Here is a 16,460-nt window from a genome sequence, read left to right as displayed (position 1 = left end):
ATCATCTATGCTGTTTTGTGAAGCAGCCTCGAGGCAGGAGTTCACCCAAATCTTCACTAAAGCAAAATACTTTTCAAAAATTTCCACAAACCAATTACACAGTGTGAAAACCCCGAAGAGCTTTAGGTGACAAAAAATGTCTGGGATTGCTATAGCATCTTCTTATCTTTTCTGCAGATTTTTTTTATTAATAAAGATTAGTATTTAGTATTATTTCTTAAGGGCTTAAAATAATGTTTGTAGCATAGTATTTTCAAAGCATCGTAAAAACTTAATTTACATCACAGTAAAAAGTAATAGGTAAGCATACATATTAATGTTAATGTTAGCATGATATCATAGCAACCCCAAACTATGTTATGTGGGTTTCTGAATTTTCCATTTATGGTTTTTCAATTAGGGTATGAGAGTAGTTCATTCTCCTTCAGTGATATCATTGCAAAGAAGAAAATTAGAAACCAGCTCCATGACCAGAATATATGAAAGAAAACGTGCCTTACATTTGAATGTAAATAAAATTATTTGCATGATGAGGGATGCTAAGAAAGAAGAAAGCAGTACATTGGATAAAACTTCCCATCAGATCTCCCTGCTCAACATGGGAGATCTGGGAATGAATTAGTTGAATGAGTGTGTCTGTAGGAAGTAGATTCTTCAGAAATCAAATGCCTGCATAAAAAGACAAGTTCTTATCAATGGCTATACAAAAGCTAGAAAATGCAGGTTTCCAAGCATACAGCAGAAGGCAGAGCATAGGAAAAGGAGAAGGAAGCTTGGCTTATGACTAAAAGAGAAATCCTGGAATTAGTATGCTTAATTTAAAATCATAGCAGGTGAAGAAGCTTTAGAGAATTTGAAGGTTGCCGAGCCCCTTCCCTGGGAACATAGGAATGCTGTTCAGTATTCAGAAGATGGGATGTAATGTGCTATTTCCCCTGATGGGACTTTTCTGAGCAGAATCAAATCAGAAATGTTTCTCTGCTCGATTGACCCTCTCAGAACATGAGTACTTCTGTGGTGGCCTGAGCAAGATTTTCAAGATTTTTTCTGTTAAATACTTTCCCTACAATTTTGGCTACTTGTCTCTATCATTTCTCTCTAATCTATCCTTCCTTTTGTTTTCAGTGGTGGCTTGTTTAAATATGGGCTGTTTAATAACCTCCTTACACAGTCACACTGATTTTGTTATTTGTATTACATTTGCTTTTCTCATTTAATAGCTTGCAGTTCCATATTTTAAAGAAACTCACATTTTTAGTTTCATTTCTCCTTGAATACTTACGGGGGGGAAAAACCATTAATATCACTGCTTTTAATTTTCTTAATATCCTAAATCTCAAGGTGAAATGTTCACTTCAAATCAAAGTCTTCACCACTTTCCAACCAATTCTTCCATATTAGTGAAAGAATTTTTGTGATAGCTGATCTTCTGGTTTATTGGCCTAACAACAAAAAGATGGATTTGTTAGCAGAACAAATCAGAAATTTACTAGCTCTTCTATTATATAATGGAAAACTCTTGTGATTATCATGCTTTCCCATTGTAGAAATTGGTAACCTAATCTAGGAAAGTATAACATTAACCTTCTGTTTAGTATGCTGCTCTATGGCAAATGCATGCAATTACATAGCGATTATTATTTCCTTTTCCTTTTATTTTCATACAAATATGTAACATTTTGTTTGCTGTTCTCTTAGTCTGATGTGACTTGGTGGTACTATCATGACTAGTTCTGAATATATGTGCATTTAGAAAGTATATTCAAAATGAGTCCTTTTTTCCTTTTCAACATCTGATTGAGTTGATAATGGTATATCATACTTTCTGTGCCATCTCTTAGAAGCTGATAACCACATCTCTTCATTGGGGTGCTTCAAGTGCATTTCTGTAGAACATTAATTGGAATGAAATGTCCCTTGGAACTGTATTTACTCCTATTATATTGTATCTAGTTTATATTTTTGTTGGTAACAGTAAGAAGTGAATTACTGATTGACCCCAAAAAAACCTGTATAATGGTAAAATATTGGCTAGATGATTTCACAATTGGCTCAATAACCTCTTCCACAGAATGCTCAGGAATGAATCAAAAGCATCTTGGAGGGAAATATCAAGACACATGGCACTTTCTGGGCACTGTGCAGTTCCATACTTGTATAAATTACTGAGAGAATTTGAAAGAATGCTATCAAATCTGCAGAGTTAATATAGTTCTAAAGCTAGGTAGGAGTGGTAGCTTATACTTCAGAGGAGAGAAAATTTAAAAAGAGGTAGAACATTAGGTTGAAAAGAATATGATTGAATTTAACAAGGAGAAATATTACGTTTTGCACCTGAGTAAGAAAAATAGAAGACGTAAGTGGAGAATGGGGAAGACAAGACTTGACAGGGTATAATCTGGATGTCCTCGTAAACCACCAATAACATGATGCAACTGTCCAATAGATAACTGATATGTTGAGGTGCACATAAGAGCCTCTTTCTCAATCATAGGAAGTAGTTGTTTCATTCAAACTCCACTTACTGTAGAGTATTGTAGCCAGTTCTGGGCATCACATTTCAGAATAACAGAAGTTAGAAGGAACCCTAGTCAAGGGAAATCATGAAAACAATTAAAAAACGAAAATTAGAATATTTCGGACATGTAATGCGACACCCAGAAAAATACGGCATACTCCATTTAATCCTCCAGGAAAAGATTGAAGGCAAAAGAGGTCCAGGCAGAAGAAGAACATCGTGGCTTCAAAATTTAAGGGACTGGTTTGGACAAAACTCAGCAGCACTTTTTCGTGCAACTGCTGATAAAAACAGGATCGCCAACAGGATCGCCAACGTCCGATAACGGATATGGCACAAGAAGAAGAAGGAGGAACCTTGGAAGTCTTCTAATCCAGGGATCCTCAACCTTGGCAACTTTACGACTTGTGGACTTCAACTCCCAGAATTCCTCAGCCAGCTTTGAAGTTCACAAGTCTTAAAGTTGCCAAGGTTGAGGACCCCTGTTCTAATCCAATCACTGGCTCAAGCAGGAGACCCTATTCCATCCAAAATGTACAGTGGCAAATTAGAATCAATTCAGTGGAAGGCTGTCAAGTTGATGAGTTTATGAAGAACAAGTAAAGAAACTAGGTATATCTAGCCCAGTGGTTCTCAACCTTTTTAATGCCGTGACCCCCAACCGGTCGTAAGTCGAGGACTAAACCGGTCGTAAGTCGAGGACTAAACCGGTCATAAGTCGAGGACTAAACTGGTCATAAGTCGAGGACTTTCCCTGCCCGGGAGCACCACGCATGCGTGGTTCCGCCCCCTGCGCCGGCCGAGGCGTAGCTGGCAAGCTGCAGAGATGGAGCAGGCCAACCACCAGCTGGCCCAGCCCAAGGGAGGTAAGGCACCCGCCGGAAAAGGGGAAAAAATGGCGGACAGCCTTGCTTGGCGACCCCCGTGAAATGGTCAATCGACCCCAAATGGGGTCGCGACCCATAGGTTGAGAACCGCTGATCTAGCCTATAGAAGATATTATTGGTAGGAGATAGGATAGCAGTCTTCACATATCTATGATGCAAGATATGCGATATAAAAGTCATGTCACAAAGAAACTGTAAAAAGTTGAAGAGAGCTAGAGTCATGGTTTTCCCTACAATCTTTAAAAGTATTGCACAGGTATTTTTAACTATTCAAATGCTGAATCTTAGATACAAGATTACAATCAAATTATTATAATTAAAAGAAATGCATACTATTTTCTTTTTTTAAACTGAACACAGTAGAATTTTCCCTTTAGAATAAATTTAGTTTTCACAAATTTAAATTCAGTTCTATGATAATAATACAAATGTTTTTATTCTAATGTTTCTAAACATTCCTTTTCTTCTGTGAAAATCCTTCTTTTTCTACAGTATCTGAACTTGGTTTCCAGCAGGAGATTTGATTTAAATTGGTTGAACTGAATGTACAAAAATGTACAAAAATATTTTAAATGCCAGAAAATGTATTTCTAATCTTTCTTGGCTTATAACCCATTTCCTCAGATTTTTCATTTGTTAACCTGAGAAAGAAAGAGTTTTTCAAGTTGCAGATTAATGAATAATAACATTATAGGGAAATGAAAGCAATAAAGTATATAATGTTATATAATGACAGTAGCTATTCATAGTGATAATATTAGACAATTGATTAACACATATACTATGATAAGAATCTCTGCTTAATCTGTTTTATTTTCCAGAAACTGAACAGAATTTCATCTACTTCTTCAACCATTCCTATTGACTGCTATTTTTATTCTAAATATACAATTAATATTAATATTACATCATTTTATCGATCATTGTCCAAATATAGTACTAATATTTAGGAAAATGCTATAGTCTGCAGAAGTCATAAAACACGGAAATGAATATTTCAGATAAATGTATTTATGTAAACTTGGAATTGAGTGCTTCAGACAGCAGAACAGCCTCAGTATGTAATTAACTATTTCGAGATAGAAATACTTTAATACTGTCCCAGTTGTTTAATATTCTGTGAGCAGGATAGAGAAAAATTTACAATTCTATGAAAAAACCAAACATAATTACCAACATGTTTTAAAGAAGCTAGACATTTCTGGAAACCACTGTGCTGCTATATTTATTTAGCATTATTCTTAATTTATCTGTGTAAATTATTTTATTGATGTAATTGAACAATCAGTCTAGGTAATAAATACAAAAGGGTTGTGATGGTGCCCACCATTAACTATTTTCACTGTGCTTCTTGTGATATCAATTTATTTTTCCTTTGTATTTTCATATTTTATATCATGTCAGAGGTTTGCATGCACTCCTGTGGTGAAGTTGTACTCTATTAATATCAGACTCTTGTACAGTTCCATTTGTTAGTTGACTTCCTAAATTCTCCCCTATTACATTTTTTGTTCTGTGATTTCTTTAACTTTTAAAATTAAAAGTTAGTTATTTTGATAGAATATTATGCTAGATATCTGATAATGTATTTATTTGAACTTTTCAAATTATTAATGTTTTGAAGAGAAACAACTAATAAGCCATTAGTTCAGGTAAAGTTCATTCTCCATACTGAACAGTACTAGAAACATGATTACAAGAAATTGACATAAATTATCTTAGTCCAATGAATTTGTGTATGTACTTTTGTAATCACACAGATGGAACTTAGTTCTATGTCAAGATAATTCCCAGACCTGCTCTGAAGTTGTCTTCTCAAATAGAATTGAAAGCTACTTGGTGATTACGTTTGAAGTCCAGCATAGTTTTTTGTTTGTACCCTGAAGTTTTTGACCAACACTCTCAAGCAAAAAATGATCTGTTGTGTATATGTGTCTCGTTTTGTTGCTTTCCATTGTGTATTTGAAAAACTGTCCTCACATGTCAACTTAATTCCTTCACGCATTAATGTAACACTTGTTTGTGTATACTAATATTACTGATTATTTCTTGTTTCAGCTATTTGTACAAGAATGAAATCCAGTCAATTGACAGGCAAGCATTTAAAGGACTTGCCTCTCTAGAACAACTGTAAGTGCCTTTTCTCTACTGTGCTGTCATCTGTTTGGTTGCCTCAGAGAAAAAGTGCACGTTTTCCAGTATTTCTTGCCTGCATGCCTTGCATGATTGCACGGAATGGGTCTATGGTCCAGTGTAGTTGCAATCACTGGCATGCAGAAAGTATATTTGTCAAGTATGTCCTTTCTGTGTTTACATTTTATTTTATATATTATTTTTACTTTAAGACAATTATGTGACAGTTTCCTAGGGCAAGCATAATTTTAGCACCAAACGTAAATGTTCATAAGAATTAGGGCTCCTGTTTCTACAAACAATTTATAGTTTTGATTTACATAGAGTAATAAGGAAAATCCAGACAAATATTTCACTGTCTACAGATTAAGTATTTGGCTTATTCCATTGGTCATTCAAATGGTTGAACTGTTTCTGGATATCGAGGGAGTAGGAACTTGTGTTGAAAAGATAATTATACCCTCTAATTTTTAAATTTGATTGAAGATTCAGTCATAATATTGCAAATAATTAGCTTAGAAAAGAGGCAGGCCAACAATATTGCCTTCCTATCTCAAGATAGTCACAGGTAATAGGAGTAGCAGTTTTCACACATAATTCTTTAGAGTTCAGTAAAAGGAACTGATAACACTGCTGATTTCTGTCATTTAGTGCCATCCCAATAGAAATGTTTCACTCAATAATGTACAGTACATATGATGATGCTTGTTTGAATGAACTGCTGTTTCAAGGAACACTTTGCGTTTGAAGTGTCCATATTAATGGACATAAGCAAACCATCATATATTTATTGGCTCTTATTGAAAAAAGCAAGCTGTGATTCTAGGTGTCTGGTAGAAGCTTCAGCGACACCATGAATATCATAACATTTTTGAGCAAGTCATTATATCGTTTAGAAAAATAAATTTTAGAGCATGCTGAAAATAGCTATATTTTAAAATGATATCATTTACATTGATTGGGACTTCTAATTCTGATCACTTTGACATAGTCAGAGCAATGGATGGTCAAAAATTGTGTGTCATAAAACTGACCAGATTTCATTCTATTCCACCCCAATCACTCTGAAAATAAGCAGGAACAGAGAGAATCATTCCCAGGTTTTCCCTCTACCTTCCATCTTTTGATTACTAAACCAGCCAAGGAACAATCACAGATATTTCATTTGGAAATTATACCCCAAACTATTTTTTGGGTATATTTTTTCCATTACTATTATTTCTTAAAACATAGGGAGTTTACATTGGCACAAAATAGGATTGTTATTATCATCACTGTCATTGTCAAAATAGTGCATGCACTTCTGACTGTTGAATAATTTTCATAGTTTATATAGGATTTATGTGCATTTTAATGAACTCTATTGTGGTGCATACATCCTATTTTCTCTTGCTTGGACCCATCCAGTAGCATGATCAATAAACCGTCTATTGCTTAACATATTATCCTACCTTAGCATATTTTTAAACTCTTTTTGCAAGCTAAAATCATAGGGTTATCCTTTGCTGACAAACCCTGGCTTTTGGGGAGCCACAAATCAAGACTTGGCATATGTTAAAGCAAGCAATTTTCTTTTCCATGTGCATTCTTAGAAAGAGCCAAATAAGAATGATTCCTTGCAATACTGCATGCAAATACATCACACAATGTAAATTGAAGAAATATTCCAGTATTAAAGTCTTCCTAAGTTTTGTATAGTTCATTGATATAAAAATATATTGTTCATAGTTAATGGATTGGCCTCGAATACACTTTTAAGCATGAGTGGATTAACTCCAATGACATTCTCATGAAGTTGATCTAAGCCCAATTAGGCTCATTTTCTATGTGATAGAATCCCAGACACTTAATTCTGTCGTGGACTGGTTGATACTTTATTCTGCTGAGTATTTACTGCCCAAGGAATGTTTTGATATTCATTGTTCTCAGTTATTACAAAACTTCCTTCCTGAGTTTATTCACTTTCATTTAGTAATCGTGGAATAAATGAGGTAAACTCATAAACGAGGTTGATTGGAAAGGTAAATGTTCTTCATGAATCTTTTGTTTTTAAAGTGTATGTTTACAAAAAAATTTCCACAGAAGGTTGCTGCTTATTTTGACCTCTTCATCATTTCTCCCCTCCTATAATTTTCAGGTAGATATGGATGAAGAAATCAAATATATCACTTTTCTTCCCCTCTGTCATAGCACCTTTATATGGTAACATGAATTTAATAAGATATGTTGAATCTCATCAGTTCAGAAATGTGCAAATAGTTGATTGTTTCTAACATGTACCTCAAATTCTGGTTTCTGATCTTAGGGCCCGTTTAATACACCCTCAGTTTGCCATTACATCTTCTACACTTTAGGTGTATCTATGGTGGAACTCAAATAAGAAAACTAGTAAAAAAAAATCATGGTAAATCTGAATCTAGGTTGCACTGTTTCATAGAATTAGTATAGAGATGACAAAATGTGTGTCAGATGGAGGACTTTATTGAGATTTCCCCCCCCCCCCATCTACTTCACTGTGTACGTATTTTTATTAAAATAGAGGGTGGTTCTGTTGTGGAGCTTTTGCTTGCAGCCTGCTGAAATACTTTCTCATTTTTCCAGAGAAGTAGACTGAGATGTATCCCTCATAATAGTTGAGACAGGATACAACAGGCAGAGGAGAACTGCAAGCTGACCTTTCTTGCAAATTCTCCCATCAGTAGCAAACCCTCAAGAAAAATTATTAATGGATAATATAGATGTAAAAATTGAATGGAAGTAATTAGGCATCCTTTCTATACTTTGTTCTGTAAGTATCCCTGAATTCTTATTTCAGCCACACAGATTTGGAAATAGATATTTACTGTGGATCAGTTCACTCTTTTGCATATCTTTCCTTACTGTTAGCAACTTTTCATTATATTTTTCTACTTTGGATGCACCTTTTTCACTCTTCTGAGAACAGAAACCCACTATATCTACCAGACTTGCAGCCAATATCACTTAAGTGACAGTACTAGGAAGAGAGCCGTAGACTTTTAAAGGTTAAACAATGGTCCTCGTTTTACATATTCAGGTGTTCCATGGATTTGGTATGTTTATTTCAGCTTCTTTTCTAGACTTTTGGACTTCCTGGCAGTGAGCAGAAAGATTTGGAGTTTTATTTGTGATTGCTTAAATGCAAGAAGAATCCTAAGGGGATTCTGGTTCCTACTAGTTAAGAACCTGTGATTTCTGTGGCAACCTAAGCTAAATGTGACCAAGATTGCCTTTCAGACATTAGTGTTCGACCTCATGAGATTGGGAACAAGAAAAGCAGAGCTGAAAACATTGGGGGTGGGTCCCCTTCCATGCTTTTTCCACATATTTTCTCATCCTGTTTGGGCATAATATCTAATATTGTCATGTTAGCCACCAAAATAGGAACACAGCTCTTCATCCCATAGGACAGAACTGCAATTCATAGCTTATATTCCATATTCTGTATTATAGCAATAGCATAGCAATAGCTTTAGAGCCCTCTCTGAGCGGTTTACAATGTCAGCATATTGCCCCCCAACGATCTGGCTCCTCATTTTACCAATCTCAGAAGGATGGAAGGCTGAGTCAACCTTGAGCCTGTCAGGATCGAACTCCTGACTGAGCAGAGTTAACTTGCAGTACTGCATTCTAACCATTGCGCCACCATGGCTCTTATTATTTTCCTATGCTTGATTACTTTTTGTTGTTTTGAATATATAAATCTTTCTTATGTATAATTCATGTTCTATGCAATGAAGAATTGGGTTTATATTCTACAAGCATATCTAAACTGAAGCTTTCTGACTAGAGAAGAAATGTACACCTGGTTCACACTACTAAACCTTAGTTGCTTTTGGCTTAGCACATTGTGGCAAGACAGCCAGTTGTGATTTGAAAGCCATGGTTTCATGACTTAGCCTGTTACATTAACTCAATCAATTGGAGTCTATTCAGTAATAATTAAGCAAACAATGTGATACAGAATCCCAGTCATATGATTAAATTTCTTACTTCTTTATCTCTTTTTTAATAAATAAGCTGGAGCTAGTACTCTCATTGGGCAGAATATATCAACCATTAAAATTATTCATACATAATATATATAGATAATATACCTATATGTTTTCCTTTACCATTATTTTTAGTGTGTATGCTTAATTCTCAAGCCATTGGTGATGTTTGTTAATTATAAATTTGTGCTGAATGACATAAATATGAGGTAATATTTATATTATATCACTGATTTTCAGGTAAAAGCTGAGGCTAGGATCTAACTTTATTTGAACATTTTTAAAAATAGGTTTTAGTTTGCTTATTATTATGTTATTTCTTTTTGTATATCCTCTTATTTTTCTTTCTCCAACTTTTTAACAGATATTTGCACTTTAACCAGATTGAAACCTTGGAGCCAGAATCATTCACCCATCTTCCCAAACTTGAAAGATTGTAAGTATTTTTCTTTTTTCTTTTTTTTTCCATCCGTATGTTAGCTTTTTTTAACCTATCAAGTAACGATATTTCCATATAACACTTGGAAACATTATTAAAATTTCTGCTTAAACTAGGCTTAGATCTAAGCTTGTCAGATTTATGCAGATCTATTTTTAATAGTAATTTTATTAAAGATTATAATTAGAAAAATAAAAACCGATAAAAACTGAAAATGTAGATGAATAAAAAGAAAACATGCAAGGTGTGAAAAAGAAATTAAAAAGAGAAATAGAAAAGAAAGAAAAATAAAAATAAGCTAAAGAAAAAGAAAAGAAATATATAAAGAAATGACTTTATATAAACAATTTTAGTAACTTATCTCCTTCTGTTAAAATACAGCAAATGATCTCTTATTCCTATATCCCATCTCTTACATATAAACAAATCCAGCATCATCATTTCAGTCCTGATATCCATTTTAACCTTGATCAAATACATCAACTGTATATTCCTTCCTTTTACTTTTAACAGTCTTAATTTTTAATATTATTATTATATATTAAATATTGATGCCACCCATCTTCCCTATAAGGTGACTCTAGGCAGCTTACAGATTATAAAAAGATAAATAGAAAACTAATTAAAATATGATTATGCAAAATTTTACAACAAAACGGGATTAAGAGATGGACAGCACAAGGATGATGTCTTCTCAGCCAGTCAAACACCTCCAATGGTGAGCGCCCCTCAGAACCTCAAGCCAACCAGTAAAACCAAGATTTAATATCATTCTGGAAGGCCAAAAGCATGGGAGCAGTTCTCACTTTTGGTTATATTATAAGAATCTCTTATTTATATACCAAAAATAATAACATAGATATTGCAGACTAAATCATTACACCCAATCAGTCAAAATATCCATTAAACAACACCAGAAGTAACCGCCTATTAACCATAATCATTTGCATTTTTCTTCTATCCAGCAATCATTAAACCCCATAGGTAGAGTTCTAACATTTGCTTTTGTCTATCTTTATCTCTTCTCTCAAAGCCCTTGTCAATTTTATCAGTCCATTTTGTAGTTTTAATATAGCCCCACCAGTAAATCTCTTGTATAAAGACATCAGCTGGTTTCTTTTGTATGTATAGTGTAACATCGTTTTCCATGTTATTTTTGTAGCGGATTTTGTAGTGGATTTTTAAATCCACTTTAAACTCCATTTCAATCTTGTCTGATAGAATTTGTTCCTTTTCCATAACATCTTTCAGATACAGTGTCTATATAGAGGTAGTTGCTATTAAAATTAACTTCTACAATATCCTTCAATGTGTCCAATGTTAAAATATTTTACTTCATTCTGTAAGTCGAGTAAGTATTCTTCTTTAATTGTAATCTTTACTTCCCTCTAGTTCCCTCTAGTCTCCAACTTTTAAAATCTTACTTTTTTAAAAGTTAAAAACAAAAGCATTTTCCCATAGGAAAGTTTCTTTATGATTAATTCCAAAATTTCATTTCAAATTTATCAGAATGCTTAGACTGTTTGCAACTTTCTGAAATCAAAGTTTTAATCACTTTTTTGCTGTTTATATAAAAAAAGAATTTTTAAAGACCTTAAACTTGCATTTAAAACTTATTTCAGTAAGGATTGAAGAAAACTCACCCAGTATTGTAAAATGTATCAATCTAAAGGTCCCTAATAGCTGAAAAGCTGTTAGCAAGCAATTTCCAAAAGTAATTAGAAAAGGAGGTATGTGAACTTAGTATCCTTCCAAAGAGGCTAACCACATTTTTACCATGATGACTATTTCATTGTCTCCCAGGGCTCTAAACCTGCCAAAGACTGCTGTCTTGTGGTTTTATCCAGAGGAGCAGCTCTCTGGAGCACTTGTGGGTGATCTCAGTTCCTCTCTTTGTTCTGAGAGGAATTATTAAAGAGCTGGTCCACTCACCATCTCTTAATTCTGCTGCAGTCGTCTGCTTTTTGCTGAACCATTTTCAGTCCTCCAGTTCTTTCCCAAAATCCATATTCTATTTGGATCTAGATCAACATTTACCTAAGTGTAGGAGTAGTGGTGTGTAACTGCAGAGTTTCACTTAAACTCGGTATAAAATATCCAGTGCTGGATATCATGTGACCATGAGGATGCTGCAATGGTTGTGAAAAACGGTCATAAGTCATTTTTTGCAGTGCTGTTGTAACTTTGAACGGTCACTAAATGAATTATTGTAAGTTGAGGGCTACCTGTACATTCGTTTACAATCAACCAGAACATGCTACAGTTCTAATTAACTGTTCAGCATGAATAAAAGCAGTAATGTAGCTTTGTAAATCAAAGAAGTTGTTTTCTCAGTTATAGCTCTCTAACCATTTATTTGTGGAAAAGCCCACTGAATTTAGTAAAAAAATTAATATAGTACTAAATATTCATAAAAGCAGGACTTTTATTTTGCATTCATAGCATTCTGCTGATCTATATAATATGATAATAGATTAGCAGGAATTCTTATTATTAGCATAACAGTTTAAGCAGGAAGGTAGGTTCCTTGTTTATATGGATATGATCCTATATAATAAGAGACTTTGGTTTTCTTTAGTATTATAGGAGAAGATTGAATTTTTCATAATAAATGCAATTTTTTTCAACAGATTTTTACACAACAACAGAATCTCTCATTTAATTCCTGGGACATTTAGTAATTTGGAATCCATGAAACGACTGTGAGTAAAAAAAAATCTTTAAACTTTGCACTTGATATTTTAAACATTTGTTGTATGAAATATCTCATTTTGATTTCCTTATCTATTATTCAGTCAAAGTTCCTGATAATTTTGGAATTGGTCATGTTTAGTCTGTTGCCTCTGAGCAAGCAAATTCTTCTGGAGTTCATAATTACATGTATTTGAACTAGCTGGATTTAACAGAAGCATCCTAGCTGTAAACATGTTTCAACATTTGTTTATAACATATATGCACATTCTCCTTTTTTGTTTAGGATGATATGTTTAAAAATATTCCAACAAAGTAGACATTTCCAATCTTCAAACCTTATTTTGAACTTGCTGGAAGTGTTTCAAAAATGGACGGAGCATTTCAATTTTATTTCAAATTTGTTTTGTTTTGATTTTTACAAGAAAACTGTTCTGATCATGAAACGGTGGTTAAAAACTCTCAGGTTGGAGCAGGATGGAGTGTTTTAGCCTCAATAGGATTTTCACAGCTCTGATTATGAAATGTAAATGGTAGGGATGAGATTATTTTATTTATTTTATTTTTTCAGTATGATTCAATTCAATTTCGGTGCTGCCTGATTCCAGACCAGACTTTGGGCAGCCCACAATAAACAGATATCAAGAAGACAAGTAAACAAAGGGAGGTCTGGCCACTTGGCATCAAACCATATGCCTAGTACATCCACCATCCTAACACAAATCCTTGAAGAAGAGCCAGCTGTTCAAGGCCTTCTGGAACATCATCCTGATGGGAGCCAGGTGATCTCCAGAGGGATCTTATTCTAGAGGGCATATGCCACAACAGAGATGGCACACTTCCTAGGTTCTTTCTCTCTTTTACTGAAGTTTAGAAAGTGACTGACGTTTTCCTTGGAGTAGCATTCACCACCTACACACATATTTCAATATGGCACATGGTTTGCTTTCTAATATCCCAAATTCTAATTCAGAAAAAAAAAGTCACAACCAAGGGATTTGGATTTCGTTTTCACATGCATTTATTTTGTAAGCTGACGTGAGTCTTTTGGGATTTGGCAGCATACAAACCCAATAAAGTAAATATATTTTGTATGTCCTGGCTTTCAAGTTTTTCTCTTCTTCAGTGACTAGGAGGTATTGTAATGTGGTTAATAATATGATTGCATCTCATACTTTTCTAAACAAGAGACATGGAATAAGCCCATGCAGTGCTGAGCCTTGTAAGTAGAAACAGTGATAATTTCTTGTTTTATCCAGACGCCTGGATTCCAACGCACTTCACTGTGACTGTGAAATATTATGGCTGGCAGAGCTGTTGAAAACATATGCCGAATCTGGTCATGCGCAGGCTGCAGCCACATGCGAATATCCAAGGAGGATCCAGGGAAGGTCTGTGGCCACAATAACACCAGAAGAACTTAACTGTGGTGAGATTGCTTTAAAGTTATAAATATGCTTTCTCCATATTTTATTAGAGATATTATACATTTTAGAGCCTGTCTTCACTGTAAAATGCAAATTATACATATATAATTGTGTGTGTGTGTGTGTGAATAAATAAATATAAAAATCAACAACTCATTAAGTCTTTTGATGCAAGAGGGGAGAAGACTACTGAATGTCTTTTAGGCAAGGTAATTCCTTGCTTAGTGACCACAATTGGGACCAGCAGCTCTGTTGCTAAGTGGACTGTGGTGGGCTTACAAAATCATTTCCTATTCAACTGTTAAACAAATCCCACAGTCGTTAAGTGAGACATCACATGATTAAATTTTACTGCCAACTTCTCTATTGACTCTGCTTGTGGGAAGCTGGTTGTGAAGTATGCAATTGCGGATATTGCAACAGCCATAAAGGCTTTTTTATTTTTACACTGTTGTAACTTTGAATGGTAAGCGAGGACAACCAGTATAAAGGCTATACTGGACTGGATGGAATTTTTCTAGAGGAGGTTTGCTAGTTGGTGAGGGATCTTGGTGTTTTACTCTGTTTATGACACGATAACTTCATTTTAATTTCTGACAAAACAGCTTGACTTTAATTTCTGCTTTACAACTAGGATAGCCGTTTTCAGCAGTCATAAAAATTCGGAAGCTCTTAAATTCAAAGCACCAATGGTTGTCACTTTGGCATTAAGGGGTTGATGGTGGAATTTGGTGGTAGAAAAATGACGTTTTCTCTTTCTGTTCTTCTTTAACTTCTGAACAATATTTTTATGTTATAAAAGTGTTCCATTGCTTGTTGAACAAAACCTCCTTCTCGGCATCATTAAAAATAAAACAGTGTAATGTAAAATCGAGAATCATTGAGTGGTCCTTTTTTCCACCCTATAACACTGAAAAATAAGCATTTTGTTACAAAGGGTCATGGGATCTTAAAGAAAAGTTGGAAGTGTAATCATATATAGTTATATTGTAATCCCCTTTATGATTATTTTAATCATTAAATTATGATTTGTCTTATAATGCTAAGTGCTCATCTAGGGTCACAAACTCTAATAATATTCACTGGCAAAGATTGCAAAAAATCAGAAAATCTGAAATTGGACAATTGGACACGTTTCTATGAAACTGTATAAATGTGCATGTTCCAATGTTTATATAATGCACCAGTGAGAAACAGTGATTTATACCCTACTTTAAAATTAAGAACTAAACTGTTTTTAAATTCCAATTTTATAGAGCTTTCTTTTCATATGCTTTGTTGATAATCCAGAGAGGCCAAGAATTACATCAGAGCCTCAGGATGTGGACGTAACCTCAGGGAATACTGTCTACTTCACTTGCAGAGCTGAAGGAAATCCCAAACCAGAAATCATTTGGCTTCGCAACAAGTAAGATTGTTTTAAATAGCTTGTGCAAATAATGGCTCTGATAATGAATCTGTGTGTGCCTTCTGGACAAAACTGTTTTTCATCTTCTTTTCCCGGTTTGAACATATTTGTCATTGAAAAGTGGTAATGCTACTCTCACGTTTCTTTCTCCATAGCAATGAACTCAGTATGAAAGCAGATTCTCGTTTAAATTTGCTTGATGATGGGACGTTAATGATTCAGAATACTCAGGAGACAGATCAAGGCATTTACCAGTGCATGGCAAAAAATATAGCTGGAGAAGTTAAAACTCAAGAAGTAACTCTGCGCTACTTTGGTTCGCCAGGTGGGAAGATTTACTAATGCCAACCTTTTGTTTTGTTTTGTTTTAATTCTATGCTTCTGTGCAAATAGCTTCAAGAGAGCTATTTGCTACTATTGCATTTATTTAAACTTTTCTCCCACCTTTTTTTTAAAAAAGTTTGGTCAACTCAAATCAGTGTACATATTTTTTCTCACATAACAGCTGTGGGGGTGGATTATGCTGAGAGAAAATGACTGTCCCAAGTCAGCCAAGTGGTTTTCATGCCCAAGGGAAGATTAGAACTCAGATTTCCAGTTTCTATCTAAGCACCTTAGCCATTACACAATGCTGGCATTATATGTACTGGTATAATGGACCTACAGAGAAATTACCAGATGGTTCAAAATACTGTAGTGAAAAAATCTTTTATCATAGTTTCCTTATGAATCATAAAATCCCTGTAATACTTAGGACTAATTAAATATGGCTAATTTTTTTGATGTAAGATACAAGGAGAAACAAATATCTTTGCTTTAATTGTGAGATAAGTCCCTTTCCCTTTTTTACTGTTATATTACTTTTACTGGATTTGAGTCAGCTAGAAAGGAATACTTTTAAGAGAAAATTGTAACAGAAGTAAGAGTTCATCTATTTTTTCTGCCCA

The 16,460-nt window shown here is 34.3% G+C and overlaps 1 protein-coding gene across 1 annotated transcript in view; it reads left to right on the top strand.

The window, feature by feature from the left end:
* The window catches only part of PXDN (peroxidasin), a 75,079-nt gene that overhangs the window by 29,115 nt on the left and 29,504 nt on the right, over positions 1 to 16,460 (top strand). The window contains exons 4-9 of the mRNA XM_015816875.1: positions 5,464 to 5,535; positions 9,913 to 9,984; positions 12,618 to 12,689; positions 13,938 to 14,107; positions 15,396 to 15,513; positions 15,669 to 15,838. Coding sequence (XP_015672361.1) covers positions 5,464 to 5,535; positions 9,913 to 9,984; positions 12,618 to 12,689; positions 13,938 to 14,107; positions 15,396 to 15,513; positions 15,669 to 15,838 — 674 coding nt within the window. The remainder of the gene's footprint in view (positions 1 to 5,463; positions 5,536 to 9,912; positions 9,985 to 12,617; positions 12,690 to 13,937; positions 14,108 to 15,395; positions 15,514 to 15,668; positions 15,839 to 16,460) is intronic.

The sequence above is a fragment of the Protobothrops mucrosquamatus genome, unplaced genomic scaffold, assembly GCF_001527695.2.
Source record: "Protobothrops mucrosquamatus isolate PMUCROS unplaced genomic scaffold, P.Mucros_1.0 scaffold515, whole genome shotgun sequence".
NCBI lineage: Eukaryota > Metazoa > Chordata > Lepidosauria > Squamata > Viperidae > Protobothrops > Protobothrops mucrosquamatus.
Note: the sequence above shows the minus strand (reverse complement) of the source record. Positions and strands in the feature narration are given on the sequence as shown.